This window comes from Aulonocara stuartgranti (genome assembly GCF_965226115.1).
Source record: "Aulonocara stuartgranti genome assembly, chromosome: 23".
NCBI classification, from domain to species: domain Eukaryota; kingdom Metazoa; phylum Chordata; class Actinopteri; order Cichliformes; family Cichlidae; genus Aulonocara; species Aulonocara stuartgranti.
This window is the reverse complement of record NC_138958.1, coordinates 15,721,597-15,735,787: the sequence shown is the minus strand read 5'-3', so window position 1 is coordinate 15,735,787 and position 14,191 is coordinate 15,721,597. Positions and strand designations below refer to the sequence as shown.

The window sequence follows — 14,191 nt, the reverse complement described above, 5'->3', positions numbered from 1 at the left end:
AGTGGAAATATTGGCAAAAAAGGGGGGATTAGTGACCATGGAGTCTGGCAAAACATGTGATTCCAGCATGAGCACATACTTTACTCACACATATGGAGCTCTTCCCTGGCACACATAGACAACACGCCAAATTCATTCATGAGCCTTCATGTGTTCCACAAATAAGAAAGGAGGGGAAATGAGTCTAGTTATGCATAAACACTGCATCTCTTCTCATCTGCAACATTTTTTTCCCATAAGGTTCTTCATCACGGTGTACCCACGAGGAATGTACAGCAAAATAGGGAGAATTCAGCTGGCAGCTGATTCTGTGTGCCCTGACTACCGCACACATGGCCACGTCATGAGGACAGACTGTGACGGACAAAGCGACCTGAATCACTCAAGCTTTGGGCCAACAAAAAAATTAAAACTCCTACCGGGGGGAAATAAATAAATTAAAACAAATCTCTGCAGCAGACAGAAGTTTGGGGCTGGAGTTGTGCAAACACACAGCGGGAGTGTGTCTTCAAAGCGAGAGCAAATTCCATTCAAAGCAATTCCATGCTGCCTTTTAGATACATAACCCAGAAACGGCAGCACTGAGGTCATCCTGAGGTGATTTTTAAAAGAAAGATGTCACATTTTGAAAAAAATATACCAAGACAGAGAAGAAGATACGTTGTTACTGCTCTGTTACGATTACTAAATTACATTTAGACTTTAATACTGTCTTTTTAAGGAATTATGTTTATATAGCATGCTTCTTACAGTGCAACTGATTAAGCAAAAAACAACAATTTGGTTAATTTAGTTGTAAAACAATTGAGACAACAATTATACAAAAATAAGCTAAAATGCTTCTTGTTCGATTACTGCCGGCAGCCTGGATTTCCAACAGCTTTGTAAGAATAATGTTACGAGAGTGGAGGACCTGGAGCCTCAGGTAAACCAACACTATATAACTATCTGAAAATCTATTCTAATAGCGGGCAATGTAATGAAGCCGCAATACATGTATTTTTGTTTTGACTGATGTAAGCAGAGAGGCAAACTAAGCCTTTTAGACTATCACATTATTTTAAATGACTGCACATTCAAAATCATTTATCTGTGAACACTGGCTTGATTTAACTTCTTCGTTTCTCAGTACAAGTATAGGTAAGAAAACTAAGTGGGCTCTTAGCTCAGCGAATAGCTCTGTTAAAAAGCTAATTTATCAGATTGTACCCTTTTCTGTATAAAATACACCAAACCTTGACCAAAGCACTGCACCGTAAAAAAAAAATCCTAAAAAAGCAGTAATATTCCAGCAGCTGGGGCGCCAAAATAATACCATAAAATAACAGAAAATAACTTTCTGAAATACGGTTATTTTCAGTAATGACAATACAGTTTGTTGCCCTAATTTTACATGGGATTTTAAACATTAAATTAGGTACATTTTAATGCGATTAAACAATGAAATTACCTATAATCAAGATCAATGAATGCAGCAATATGAATAATAATACTTAAATGTACAGAAATATACATTTAACAGTTGGTTTAAATAATAACGGATTGCATTCATATCGCGCTTTTTGAGACCCTCAAAGCGCTTTACAATTCCCCTCTGGCCATCGCCAGCAGGTGAAGAGTCTTGCCTAAAGACATAATGACCGAGAGTGTCCGAGCCGGGGCTCGACCCGGCAACCTTCTGATTGCAAGGCGAACTGCCAACACTTGAGCCACGATTGCCCTAAATAACAACAATAATAATAATTATTATTTGATGTAAAAAAAGTTTATAAGAATCATTTTATATATTTTTCCAAAGCATTACATTTGAATTTAACAGTTCAATCTTTCAAATAACGGACAAATATTTGTGAAATTATGATACATTTGTGAAAGTATTTTAACAATCTAAATATGCATATGTACAGACAGATGCATTTAAAAAACAAGAAAATTATGTTTTATTACATTTACAGTGATTTTATGTTAATTTACATTTGAAATGTAAAATCAGTCTATTTATGTGAATTTAATGATATTCTAGAAGAACAGTACAAAACTGTAAAATACACAGCACATTTTACAGTGTGTCGTGCTTGTACATTGTATGCATCATCTATCACTGTTCATGGCTGCCTTCTTATGTGTTTAAATTTTAGCTTTTATTATCACAAAGTTATCAGAGTTCTCCTCTTACTAGAAACGGATGGGTGTGTCACCAAAACCAATAAAAAATAAGGCTTACTGCTCTTCGTTACTTTCAAGTAACGAGACTGCTATTTCACACAGCTGCAGCTTTCTGGATCAACACCAGTTAACAGTAAAAATGTTCTTTACTGGACACCAGAACACTTTTAACATTTAACCTTACTGACAAACTGTCACAATACACCTTAGTCAACCACCTTCTATCTCTAAAAGTGCTTTGTTGTTTGAACAGGAAACAAATTATTTTCAAATTAATCACTTGCACTTCTGAACCAGACACCCAGTGGATTAGCTGTTGCCAGTTTCCCTCCCAAGTGACAAAATAATTAACTAACCAGTGGCCAAAACACTTAATCTCTGCACATACAGTAAACTACATGGAATGAGTTATTATTCCTGAGTGATTTTTGTCATATTCCTTAATCCCAACTCTGTGTTAAAGGTCAGGTGTATTGGGCAGGCATATAGCACCCACAGGTAATGGAAATGGGATACTTACCAAATGTGACAAATGTGACCAGTCCCATATCTTTTCCATACAACGTTCATTATTGGCTAAGATTCCTACCTTTACAGGGTCTTTTGTAAGCTGCAGTCCTCTGAGATAAAACATAATTTTATCACATAATTGAAATTACAGAATATTCTTTGAGAACAAAAGAAGTTTCCGCTCTGTCTGGAATCTGGTACAATTTTGTTTGATTCAGCCTGAGCAGACTACAGAAGGTGAACTGCAGTTTTTGATTATAGAAATAGTTGAATACAGCTTTATATTTTAAGAAAAGCTTGGCAAAAATTTACTATGGAAGAATTGTGCATGTGGCTACCCAGCTCCGTTAAACCTCCACAATAGAGAGTAACATCACTTTAGTGGTACCATACCTTTGTAGGGTAAAGTCCAAAATATCAAAAAATAAGCTTAAGCCCCAAAGCTCATTATCCATGGCCTCTTTGAATGCGCTTTGTTCTGTAGAATAAAATGAAAACACAAACAGGATGCTCGGAAATGAGTCATCCCAAATTATGGGACAGAAGTCAATAGCAATTAACCTGTCACCATAATGTTGTATAAATGCATTAATCCCATTTCATTTCCCACTGAATTATGCTTCCTGACTAGTAATTTTATGCAACTGGTGTTTGACCCACATCACTCACATACATCGATGGATTAACTGAAGTCGACTACATACCCAAAGTTATTTATAAATAGCTTCTTGAGTATGTGATAGACAAACAGAAAATCTATATTTTTATACCTATTTATTTAGAGCCAGATCTATATATATCTAGATCTATATGTAAATAGCAGCATGGTGGTGCAGCTCCATATGACGACATGTTTGACAAAAAAGCATATGACAAAACAATGTTGTAAATTTTGAAATTGTATGTTACAAAAATAAAATACACAGATCAGGCATGTTAACAGTTTATGTTTATTCAGACAAAGACCAAATAAGACAAATCCTGATGTTTATCCCAAACTGTGGAATCACACTTACAATAATTAAAAATGAGACAAACGACTCATTCTGTCATCATCAGTGCATCAAAACATTTCTGGAATCTGAAAAGACGCTTTATTAATTGAATTTTATTCTAGTTCTCTCAAATCTGTCAGCTTTAACGCTGACAGGAAGGACTTCCTGCTGTCAGGTGTGTCACTACCAATCTTTAATGATCTCTTCCTGTCACTTAAAACTCAGATCGTTAATTGTGGCTGATACGAAGCATTCATAGTTTCCAACTTGTTTCTTGAAACTAATTAGTGCCTTGGCTGTATATGCTATACCTTCATTGCTATTAAAGAAAGATAGAATATTTTTTTTATTATGTCTGTGAAGGTTCTCAGTCATCCAGGTCATCGTAGTCAAAGGAGCTTGATTTTTTTAAATTAATTTCTATAATTTCTATTTCTATACATACAGTTACAGTGGTGATTTTATACATCAAACATGGCAGGATTTTAAATGTGAAGTAAAGTAAGTAAAATAATAATAATAACAACAACAACAACAGGTTTGAGGGTGCTCTTAATGCTTTGTTTCCAACAGTTTTTTTCTCATGGCTCTGTGTGATGTAAAGAGACTGGAGATCCTTCAGCCAATTTCAACTTGAAAAGCCAGAGCAAGAGGCATCTGATAAACACCTGTCAAGGTTACTTTTATTCCCCATAACCTTAAAACACACTTAAATACAGAAGAAACACATGCATATAGTTGTGAATATGCAAAACATCAAAGACCTTTATATATTTCTTGACCTTCGTGCTCTCAGAGCAGAACTGGCTAACAAGCTCTTTTACCTTCAGCAAACTGTACTTGGCCTTTTTATGGTACAACAGTTCCACATTGTGTGTTTTTAATCTGCCACCTTGGAAACCTTCAGTCTAGCCTCTGCTACCCTGTACTCAGAAAAACAAAAACACTTCAGTTCTTTTTCCCACTGTAGCAGTGGTACTAAATCTCTAATGTGCTTGTAAATGAGGTTGTATTTGCAACACGAATGCATTCAGTTCCAACAGAGCATAGCAAAACTATTTCTCCTTTTTTGCGGCATGAAATCATGGTGCATTGAACAGACCTTTGTGCCGTGCAAGTGCTAGATCTAGGTGAGCGCCATCCTTTGTGTGCCACCTTTTTAATATGAGCTGACAAAGTAAGTCACATAACCAATGAGAGAAAATGTTCATTCAAAGTGTCATTCAAACCAACATTCGGCAGTAAAACTTTTTATTTTTTAACAAGCCACAGGTGAGCTAAGCTGCAGATTGATTTCCCCCAGCAAGCCTCTGATGAGTCGTTTAAATCCACCTGATTATCATCTCAATGCTGCTTCAGAGGAAATGTATAACTCGTGGAAATGCAGCTGTTAGTAAAATTGACTGAGACATGACCAGTGTCACACATCTGCTTATTGATGGCCTAGAAATGCAGCAGAGAATCAGAAATATTTCTCCTTCTTTTGTTTATGAATCTAAACTTTCTGATTATTTCCAGGTTTACGTAAAAATATGACAGACCTATTTAAATGACAGATATACTATACCATGAAGTACTTCATCTGCAAAGCACGGACACAGTTACATAAACTGCCCTTGGTTTGTCTGCCTGCTAGACCTATTCACCAGTTCTATAGTCATCCTAGTCACTTGTTTTTCTCATTGAATTTTGAATTTGAATGATGACCAGAGAAGCAAACCAACAACACAATAAGCAGCTCTTCAGATTATCACCTTCAGTGAAAGCAGACAGGGCCAAAGTCACAATAGTGTGACTTTTTCAATCAAGTTATCCCTTCAGAGAGGGTTGTATTAAATAGAAATAATCAAAAATATACCCCGATTTTAAAATAGGATAGAAGTGCTCCATGTACTTGCATGAGAAGAGTGAAGATGACAGCCAAGTCGGAAAACTTGAGGAGATAATAGCTGAACATGACCTCTGTATGAACTTGAATTATATGCCTCATTTAACTGTTTCTCACAATTCATTCTGTGCTTCACCAGAAGTTGCCTGGCATGGCTCGAGAGATAAAAAAGAGGTTAGAAATTAATTTCACTTGAATTGTAATTTAATGAGGGGTATATAGTATATATTCAGAATGTATTATATATGAAAGAATGAGATGTGGATTTTAAACAAAATAGTTTCTCTTTGTTCTTAATCATGTCAAAGTAATTTTTTCTAAGAGAAGGTTAAGTAGCAAATCGCAGCTGTTATCCTGAGGATTAGACTATCACACCTGATCCTGCTCCCAAGGTCATCTTCTTCTTTGTTTCATTTCCTTTTTGCTTTCCTTTTACTTTTGTTCTGACTCACTCACCTCACTTGGTTTTGGTAAAGTCTTCACTTCCTGTCCTTGTGTGTTTCACTCCACTGTGATCGCCTGCTTTGCTTTAGGTATCTCTTCTTGGTACAACACCTTCTTTAGTGTGCACGCTTTGTCTATGTTAACATCTCGCTTCAATTTCTACACTTGCTTGCATCTTTTCTTTACTTCTTGTTTCCTTCCAACAGGCAGGTAATGAAGAAATGTCTTTTTATTTTCTTAAATATCCAAACACATATATAATATATAATATGTCAAACACAAGCAATGGTAGAAAAACAAATTAAGTATACCCTCTTTAGAGCTTAAGGTTTTACTTATCAGGACAAGAAAAAAAAATAAAATGAGGTAAATATAACCTCAGATAAGCTACAAAACATGACTTATCACATGATATAATTATTTATTTAACAAAAACTAAGCTAAAAGCAGTGCGTGAAAAACTAATTACACCCCTTCTGCTCTCAGGAAATTAAGTAACTAGCGACAAGAGCTGATAATCAAATGCACTTGATTAAATGCTCATCGGCATCTAAAGTGTGAAACCTCTATAAAAGCAGATGTTTTGGCAGTTTTCTGAGCTCCAGCATTCAGGTGTGCGTTAAAACAATGCCAAGGAGAAAAGAGATCAGTAGTGATTTTAAGAAGCAAGTGCTGCAGCCCATCAGTCTGTGAAGGCCTATAAGATCATTTCCAAACAATTTAGTCCACGATTCTCCAGTGAGAATGATTATTAATAAGTGGAAAACATTCAAGACAAATATGTCTCAACTCTACAGGCCTCATTTAGCATCTTAGAAGTAACATACAGTTAAGAGGAAACTGAATACGTATGATGTGGTATGTTTGGAAAGGTTGCCAGGAGAAAGCCTATTCTCTCTAAAAAGGAACGTGGCAGCATGGCTAAGAGTGGCAAAGCTGTATCTGAAGAAACCAGAAGACATCAGGACAGATGAGATTGGGTGGCTGTGGCTGAGGTGGTAGAGCAGATCAGCTACTGATCGCAAGGTCGGTGGTTCGATCCTTGGCTTCCCCAGTCTGCATGTCAAGTATCCTTGGGCAAGATACTAACCCAAATTGTCCTCCGATGCGTTCATCGGAGTGTGAATGCAGGTTAGTTTGCACTTGTGTATAGAAGTGGGTGTGAATGGGTGAATGAGGCATGTTGTATAGAGGAGAGTAGAAAAGCGCTATATAAGAATCACTCCATTTACCATATGTCCTACCAGCTGCCAAGTAGGGTGTTGGAGGGCTGATGATTTGGGCAGTCGCTGAGTTGAACCATAAACTCCACTGTTTACAAAAGTATTCTAGAGTCGAATATGAGGCCATCTGTCGGTCTGCTAAAACTAGGCCAAAGCTGGGTCATGAAACAGGACAATAATCCAAAGCACAGCAGAACAGAATGACTGAAGAATCAAGATGTTCCAATGGACCAGTCAGACGTCCAGACCTAAACCTGACTGAGATGCTTAAGACCTTAAGAGAGTGGTATATAAATGGATGCCCACAAACCTCAGGGAACTGAAATAACATTGTTAGATGATATGAGAGATTAGTGTAGTTCATTTACTGACACAAATGGCACAAATGCCCAAATAGTGAAAATTGTTAATTAAAACATCTTCATTGAATTTGTTTAAGGTTGAGGAAGATCTTATTTGGGTATAGTAAAATGGTGACAAGGTTTGGAAGCAAATTGTCCAAAATCCTGTATGAGCATTGTTCTTGGTGATACTGGGTTGCAAACCCCAGGATCATCATGAATTCTGCTTTGCTGATTTAGCCAACATAAAGTTTTCAAAAAGCAGTTCTATGACCACTGTGTGTGAGACATATCCCCCTGTTTTCTCAGAGGGTCCGTAAGGTTACTCTGCTAACCTTTGTCAAATTGTTCATGGACTTTTAATCCAGCTTCAGACCTATTTAATACAGTTGCACTATAACAGGATTGGGAATCTTTAACCCCCTGTGACATGGTTGCCAGCTGTTCCCACCCACTCACAGTGGGTCAGCCCACACAGGGATGCTGATGGGTGGGGCAGGATGGGAGGACATGCCTGGAAAGTGAGAGGATCCTCTTAGCTTAGTGCAGATTGCTGCAGCGTAAAGACAAGAGGAATGCTGAGCCCAAAGGTGCTTTAAAACGTCGCAGAGGAGTGGATATTTTGCATAGATTTTCTTCATTCATTTTATATTTTTCCTTCATTCTTACACCTGGAGTTTAAAGCTTTGGTTGGGCCATATTTATGGATTGCTGAGAGGACAGACGACAGGTGACTCACAATGGCCATGGCTTTGGATGCAGTGTGGGTGAGGGTGAAGAATGTTTGCAAGCAGAACGGGCTCCTCATCATGTCAGTGATGGCTGTGGTCATTGGATGTCTTTTGGGTTTCTTCCTGAGGACACGGCGTCTCACGGAGCAGGTCAGTGTGTCTCCTCCCCTTGACCCAGTGTGATGTCATGCAGAGAGAATCCTGTATGTATACTCAGTACAAAGACATAAGGTTGCTGTTTTCATCAAATTGAGAAAATGATGCTTATATTAGCCATGTAAAGCATTATTATTCATACCAATATTTTCCCAGTTTTATTGAAGTTCAGCCTTTAACCCTAAACTGCATATTGGCTAAGTGATAAAGTGCTTACCCTTGTACTGTTTAATAAAGGCTGTCATCAAAAACTAAAAATCGTCTGAATTTTCAGAAAACAGACCTTATTTCCAGGAAACCTACTGCATTCATAACAATATCAAATAATAACAATTTGAAAGCGATCGCAATAATTCCCACAGGAGAATGAAAAACCCTCTGGTTGCATTTGATAAAATTGTACTACACTCTCTGCAATAATGAGGATTATAATGCATTGCAGGAAGTAGTTGTGTGTATTGCTAGAATGGTGAGGAAACAGGCAATAACAAAGCGAGTAAGACTGGCTAGCCAGGAGTTTAGTGTATAGCGAGATAATAACCTGAAACACTGGATGGAAAGACCAGCAGTATCCATATTTAAATTCCTAAGTTTATTGGGGAAGAGCTGGAAAAACATTGTGGAAGCAAATCAGTCAGAGGCTTCAGCAAAAGTGTTATTGTAAAATTTTCAAAAGAAATGATGCGTTTGTTTTTCTGCTAAATGAGTGAAAAGTTATATTAGCACACTCTTGATGGTACTCCTGCTTTAATGTGTCTTTGCACTGATTTTACATTTGCTTCTGTCTGGATAGAGTGTAACTGTTTTGGGTAGAGATGTCTCCTAAACACATGCAGGAGCAATAAAGTTCCTTTTTGAAAAGAGCACAGCAAGAAGAATACACTCACCAAATGGATGGGTGATTGTTCCTGTTCAAAGTGGCTGTGCAAGTTGTGGGTCTTAGCTTTCCTAAGAACTGCTCATTCATACAACACGAGTGACTAAAGTAGTTTTTTTCCACCATAAATTAAAGGTAAAAACATGCATGAAACTGAATAAAAACAAGAAAGAAAAGCACTGTGTACTCATCTAGCTACCTTCCTAAGCAGTACTTTGAGATTTAGACCATTAGTGTTGAAATCTTTTGGATGAATGAATAAAAATTGAATTCTACTGAGCTGTGATTGATAAATTTGGGTGGAAACGCCTTGGGAATGCATTCATGTCTCTGGAGTGTGTGTGTGTGTGTGGGGGGGGGGAGTGATCCACTCCTTGCACACTGCTTTGAAGCTGAAAGTTACCTAATTAGTAGGCAATTGTCTATTCTATATTCAGCATACATGTCAGTCACTGGTACATGGTGATGTTATTGGTAGTCATTTCAAGGTCTCACCTGAAAGTCGAGAAATGTTTATCTTGGATGGCAGCAGTTATTTAACCTGTACCAGGTTCAATCGCCGAACATCATTCAGTTTCTGGTATCTGAGAATACTATTACTGAGAATTGCTTCCAGTGTGGGTGCAGCTTTAATTTGTGTTACAGAACCTTGTTTTTTACTCACTCATTGCCCCTCAGATTTGTCCTGTGAACTATCAGTTCTAGCTTCATCCAGCTATATACGCCTTACACGTGAATATCATCTTTTCATTTCTACCCTGTACTGCAGCTGACTCAGAGAGGAGAGACACACAAAACACAAAACACAAAACACAAAACGATGCACTTAGCTCTGCATCACTTCTACTGAAGGGGAAACTTTTAGCTGCCACTATAATAAAAGGAATAAGTATAGTAAGCAAAATCTGTTTACTTGTTCATATATCAAACCATAGTCGTGTGCATTAAAATTTGCTGATTGCCAGTGACTCCCAAAAGCAAATATGAGCCCTCTGAATTTAACATTTAACAAGTAGCCATAAATGGATAAGAAGCTGCAGTCCAAATATTAGGTAGCAGAAGCTAACTCATAACATAGGGCCAGCTAGATGCCTACAAATAAAATACCAGAAATTCACTAACTGAAGTGCAGCCCTCCTGGTCTGTTGGCACAGTTAACTGCACAGCAGATCATATTATTTTCTCAGATATTTTACTCCTTTCAAGGCTCCAAAGCGCTCCAAAATGAACAAGGTCGAGAGATTTAGTTCAGTGGCTCATATCGCCTGAGGTAAAGCATAGCAGACAGAAAGTGATTGGCCTGCAGTCTCCTGTGTCAGCATCCACCTGCTACTCAAAGTACCATACATATGTATGATTATGTATGATGTATAGCTTAAAGCCATATCAAAATTTAACCTGGTTATATTAATATTCATCTTCGCTCTCAGGAGCTTAGTGCATTCCAGCACGGTACTCTGGTAGGATGCTACTTGTGCAACTTGTGCTCACTACAGACTGCTGACTATTCTATAGTCATCTGTTAGTGTTGAAGCGATTGGGAGCGATCGCAACTCAGCCAAGAAGTGGCAGGCCACGTAAAATCACAGGGCGACCTTCAAACTTCACGTGACCTTCCGATCAGCTCGAGAAGAGTGCGTAGAGAGCTTCATGGAGTGGGCCGAGCAGTTGCATCTAAACCAAACGTCAGTTGCAGTGGTGCGCTCTCAGAGATGTGCTCTCTGAAATGACGAATCACACTTTTCTGTCTGGCAATCCATTGGATTAGTCTGGATTTGGCAGTTGCCAGGAGAATGGTATTTGTCTGACTGCATTGTGCCAAGTCTAAAGTTTGATGGTGGAGGCATTACAGCATTGGCTTGTTTTTCACGAGCTGCCCTCAGTCACCTTAGTTCCAGTAAAAGAAACTCTTAATGCTTCAGCATAACAAGACATTTTTGGCAATTTCATGCTCCCAACTTTGTGGGACCAGTTTGGGGATGGACCCTTCCTGTTCCAACATGACTGCACACCAGTGCACAAAATAATGTCCATAAAGACATGGATGATTATCCAACATCGGTGTCTGACCTCACAAATGTCATTCTGGAAAAATGGACAAAAATTTCAACGCGCTCCTAAACTTGGTGGAAATCCTTTCCCAGAAGAGTTGAAGCTGTTATAGCTGCAAAGGGTGAGCTGACATCATATTAAACCCCATGGATTAAGAATGTGATGTCACTCAAGTTCATATGCATGTGAAGGCAGATAAGCAAATACTTGGCAAAGGCAATACAGTGTCTCTCGCTTACTCTAAATTTCTAAATAACACCACATACTACATAAACACTGGCCATTTGAACCCCTTTACAGTTGTTTTTCTGGTGATGCTGTGCTGTTACTATATAAGAGAATTTAAACCAAAAGAGAAAACAATAACTTAGTTGCTATATTTATTATATCCCTCGTGCAGAGGAAGTATTTGTGTTCCTGTGTGTGTGTATTCATGTTTGTTGTCATTAATTTATTAAAGCATGTACAGGAAACCTAAGCATTCATTTACAGTAAAGTTGCTTCGGTCAACAAGCAGCTTTAATGGGATCCGTAAACAAAATGCAGCCTTTTTCTTTCCCATCAGCCTTCTGTCTAAAGCTCTGTCAAATTCTCAAATAGACCTAAAAATAGCTTGTGGCTCCTTTACTCTCACAATAGGGGATTACAATCCAATCAAATAAATGCTTTCTCTAATTGTACATCAAATAAAAGTGCCTGTCAGTGGGGCTCATCGCAACCTACACAGAAGACATTTATGTTTCAAGGCAGATTATCTGTTTCTGCTCTGAACCCCCAAACACAGATCCTCTCTGTGTTTGGGGGTTCAGGGCATAAACAGGAAGTACAGCTAATCGTTTTAAGTGTGTTTTTGTGTTTGTCTGTGTGTATGTGAGATAAGACTTAGCTTGTTTCGGGGAGCAGGGGGATTGGACTGTGCAGCAGAAAAATGAAAAAAGAAGAAAAAACAAAAACAAAGATAATATTCAAAGGAATTAAAATCTGAAGAGAAGAGACATCCTAACATTTTTTAGCACAGGAATATATGAAGTACAAGTGTAGGACTGGGTACTGGGTGGGTGACTAGATTACAGTATAATGGAAGTCTGTAGAAGCAGCCCATTAGTTGCAAATTTCACAGTTAGACTGACAAAGAATGTAAAAATAACTCAAGATTATTTCTGTGATGAGATCGCAACAGACAGATGCACAAATACCTGGTGGAGCTGGTGATTGTCATCGGGAAAATATTTTGCCACAGGGACACACACACTGGAAATATTTCTCAGAGATTTTGATCCATATTGACATGAAAGCAGAGTTGCTGCAGATTGTATATCAAAGCCATGATGTGAATCCCTTGTTTCACCACATCTCAAAGATGCTCTGGTGACTGCAGAGGCCATTTGAATACAGTGCAGTCATGTTCAAGATTCCAGTTTGAGGTGACTGGAGGTTTGTGATATGGTTCATTATTCTGCTGAAAGCAGCTGTGGTCAGAAAGGGCTGGACATGGTCAGCAACAAGGCTCAGTGCACTATTTGTACTAAAGGGCCCAAAATGTGCCAATAAACACACAACATTACATCATAACCAGCCTGAACCACTGATACGAGGCAGGTTGGATTGAGGCTGTCATGTTGTTTATGCCAAAGTGTGACAATCTTACAATCCAAACGTTGCTGCAGAAAATGAGAATCATTAAACCAGGTGACATTTTCTCTAACTTCCTACTACAAACTTTTGTTGAGCCTGTGTGAATTGTGGTCTCAGTTTCCTGTTCTTGTCTGACACCTGGTGTGGTCTTCAGCTGCTGCAGATGCATAGATAGATAGACTTTATCATTCAGACTTCATTCATACACCATTCAGTGCACATCAAAACTACTCAAACTTCTCAAAAATACTGAGACTAGGCCGTCTGCCAGTAACAGCCGTATTCTAAGTCACTTAAATTATCTTATGCTCTAATGCTTTGTCTGAAGTTCATCAGGTCATCTTGGCCATGCCTGCATTCCTAAATGCACTGAGTCACCGTGATCTGATTGGCTGATTAAATATTTGCATTAATGAGCTTTTGAAGAGGTGTACCTAATAAAGTGGCTCTTGTATATTTTTGACTGAAGCATTGATTACCTACACTTTTTTTTCAGAGTGACTGAAAGCCCCAAGGTGAAGCAGCTAAACTCGAATAGTCTGTTTTCCATACTTTTCAAATTAATTCAGCTCAGTTTTATTTCTATAGCACGATGTTATAAAAGCAGCTGCCTCAAAGCCTTTTATATTGCAGAAGAAAAACAACATTAGAGAAAACCCCTGTTTCATACTGAAAGAGGAAAACTATTTCTGCATATTTGATGTGAGAATGAATTAGTAAAGACCACAAAGTCAGATTCGGGTTTGCGTTTCTCTGGGTTTTTTGCACTTTTGTCTTTCCTCTTTGCTTCATAAACAGCAAAGAGGCAGATTAGAAATTTGAAGGAATGGCAGCACAAGTCACTAGCTGGAATCAAACTGCAGCTGTGGTGCTGGGCATTTTCACATCTCAAGGTGTCAAGGTATTGTCATTTTGTTCAATGAATCTGGTTGCAGCCAGTGTGGTATGTGTATTTTAAAATGACCTTAATGCAAACAGAAGAAGAATATTTATCAAATAAAAAGTATGACCAGTGTAGTTATGATCTTGCTGTCACTCATTTGGTTGCTTCAAAGATGGTAGCCAAGTCTGAGACTGGTCACGGTCACATGCCATCTTCAAAGTAACTTTGTAACTTGTGATAAAGTGGCAATTAGACAGAGTCAGCCTGCTGTTTATTTGTGTTTGAATGGA

The 14,191-nt window shown here is 38.2% G+C and overlaps 1 protein-coding gene across 1 annotated transcript in view; it reads left to right on the top strand.

The window, feature by feature from the left end:
- Positions 1 to 8,089: 8,089 nt before the first annotated feature.
- The window catches only part of slc1a7b (solute carrier family 1 member 7b), a 58,374-nt gene continuing 52,272 nt past the window's right edge, over positions 8,090 to 14,191 (top strand). Inside the window, exon 1 of the mRNA XM_082524079.1 lies at positions 8,090 to 8,448. Within this exon, the coding sequence (XP_082380205.1) occupies positions 8,308 to 8,448 (141 nt within the window). The 5' untranslated portion in view covers positions 8,090 to 8,307. The remainder of the gene's footprint in view (positions 8,449 to 14,191) is intronic.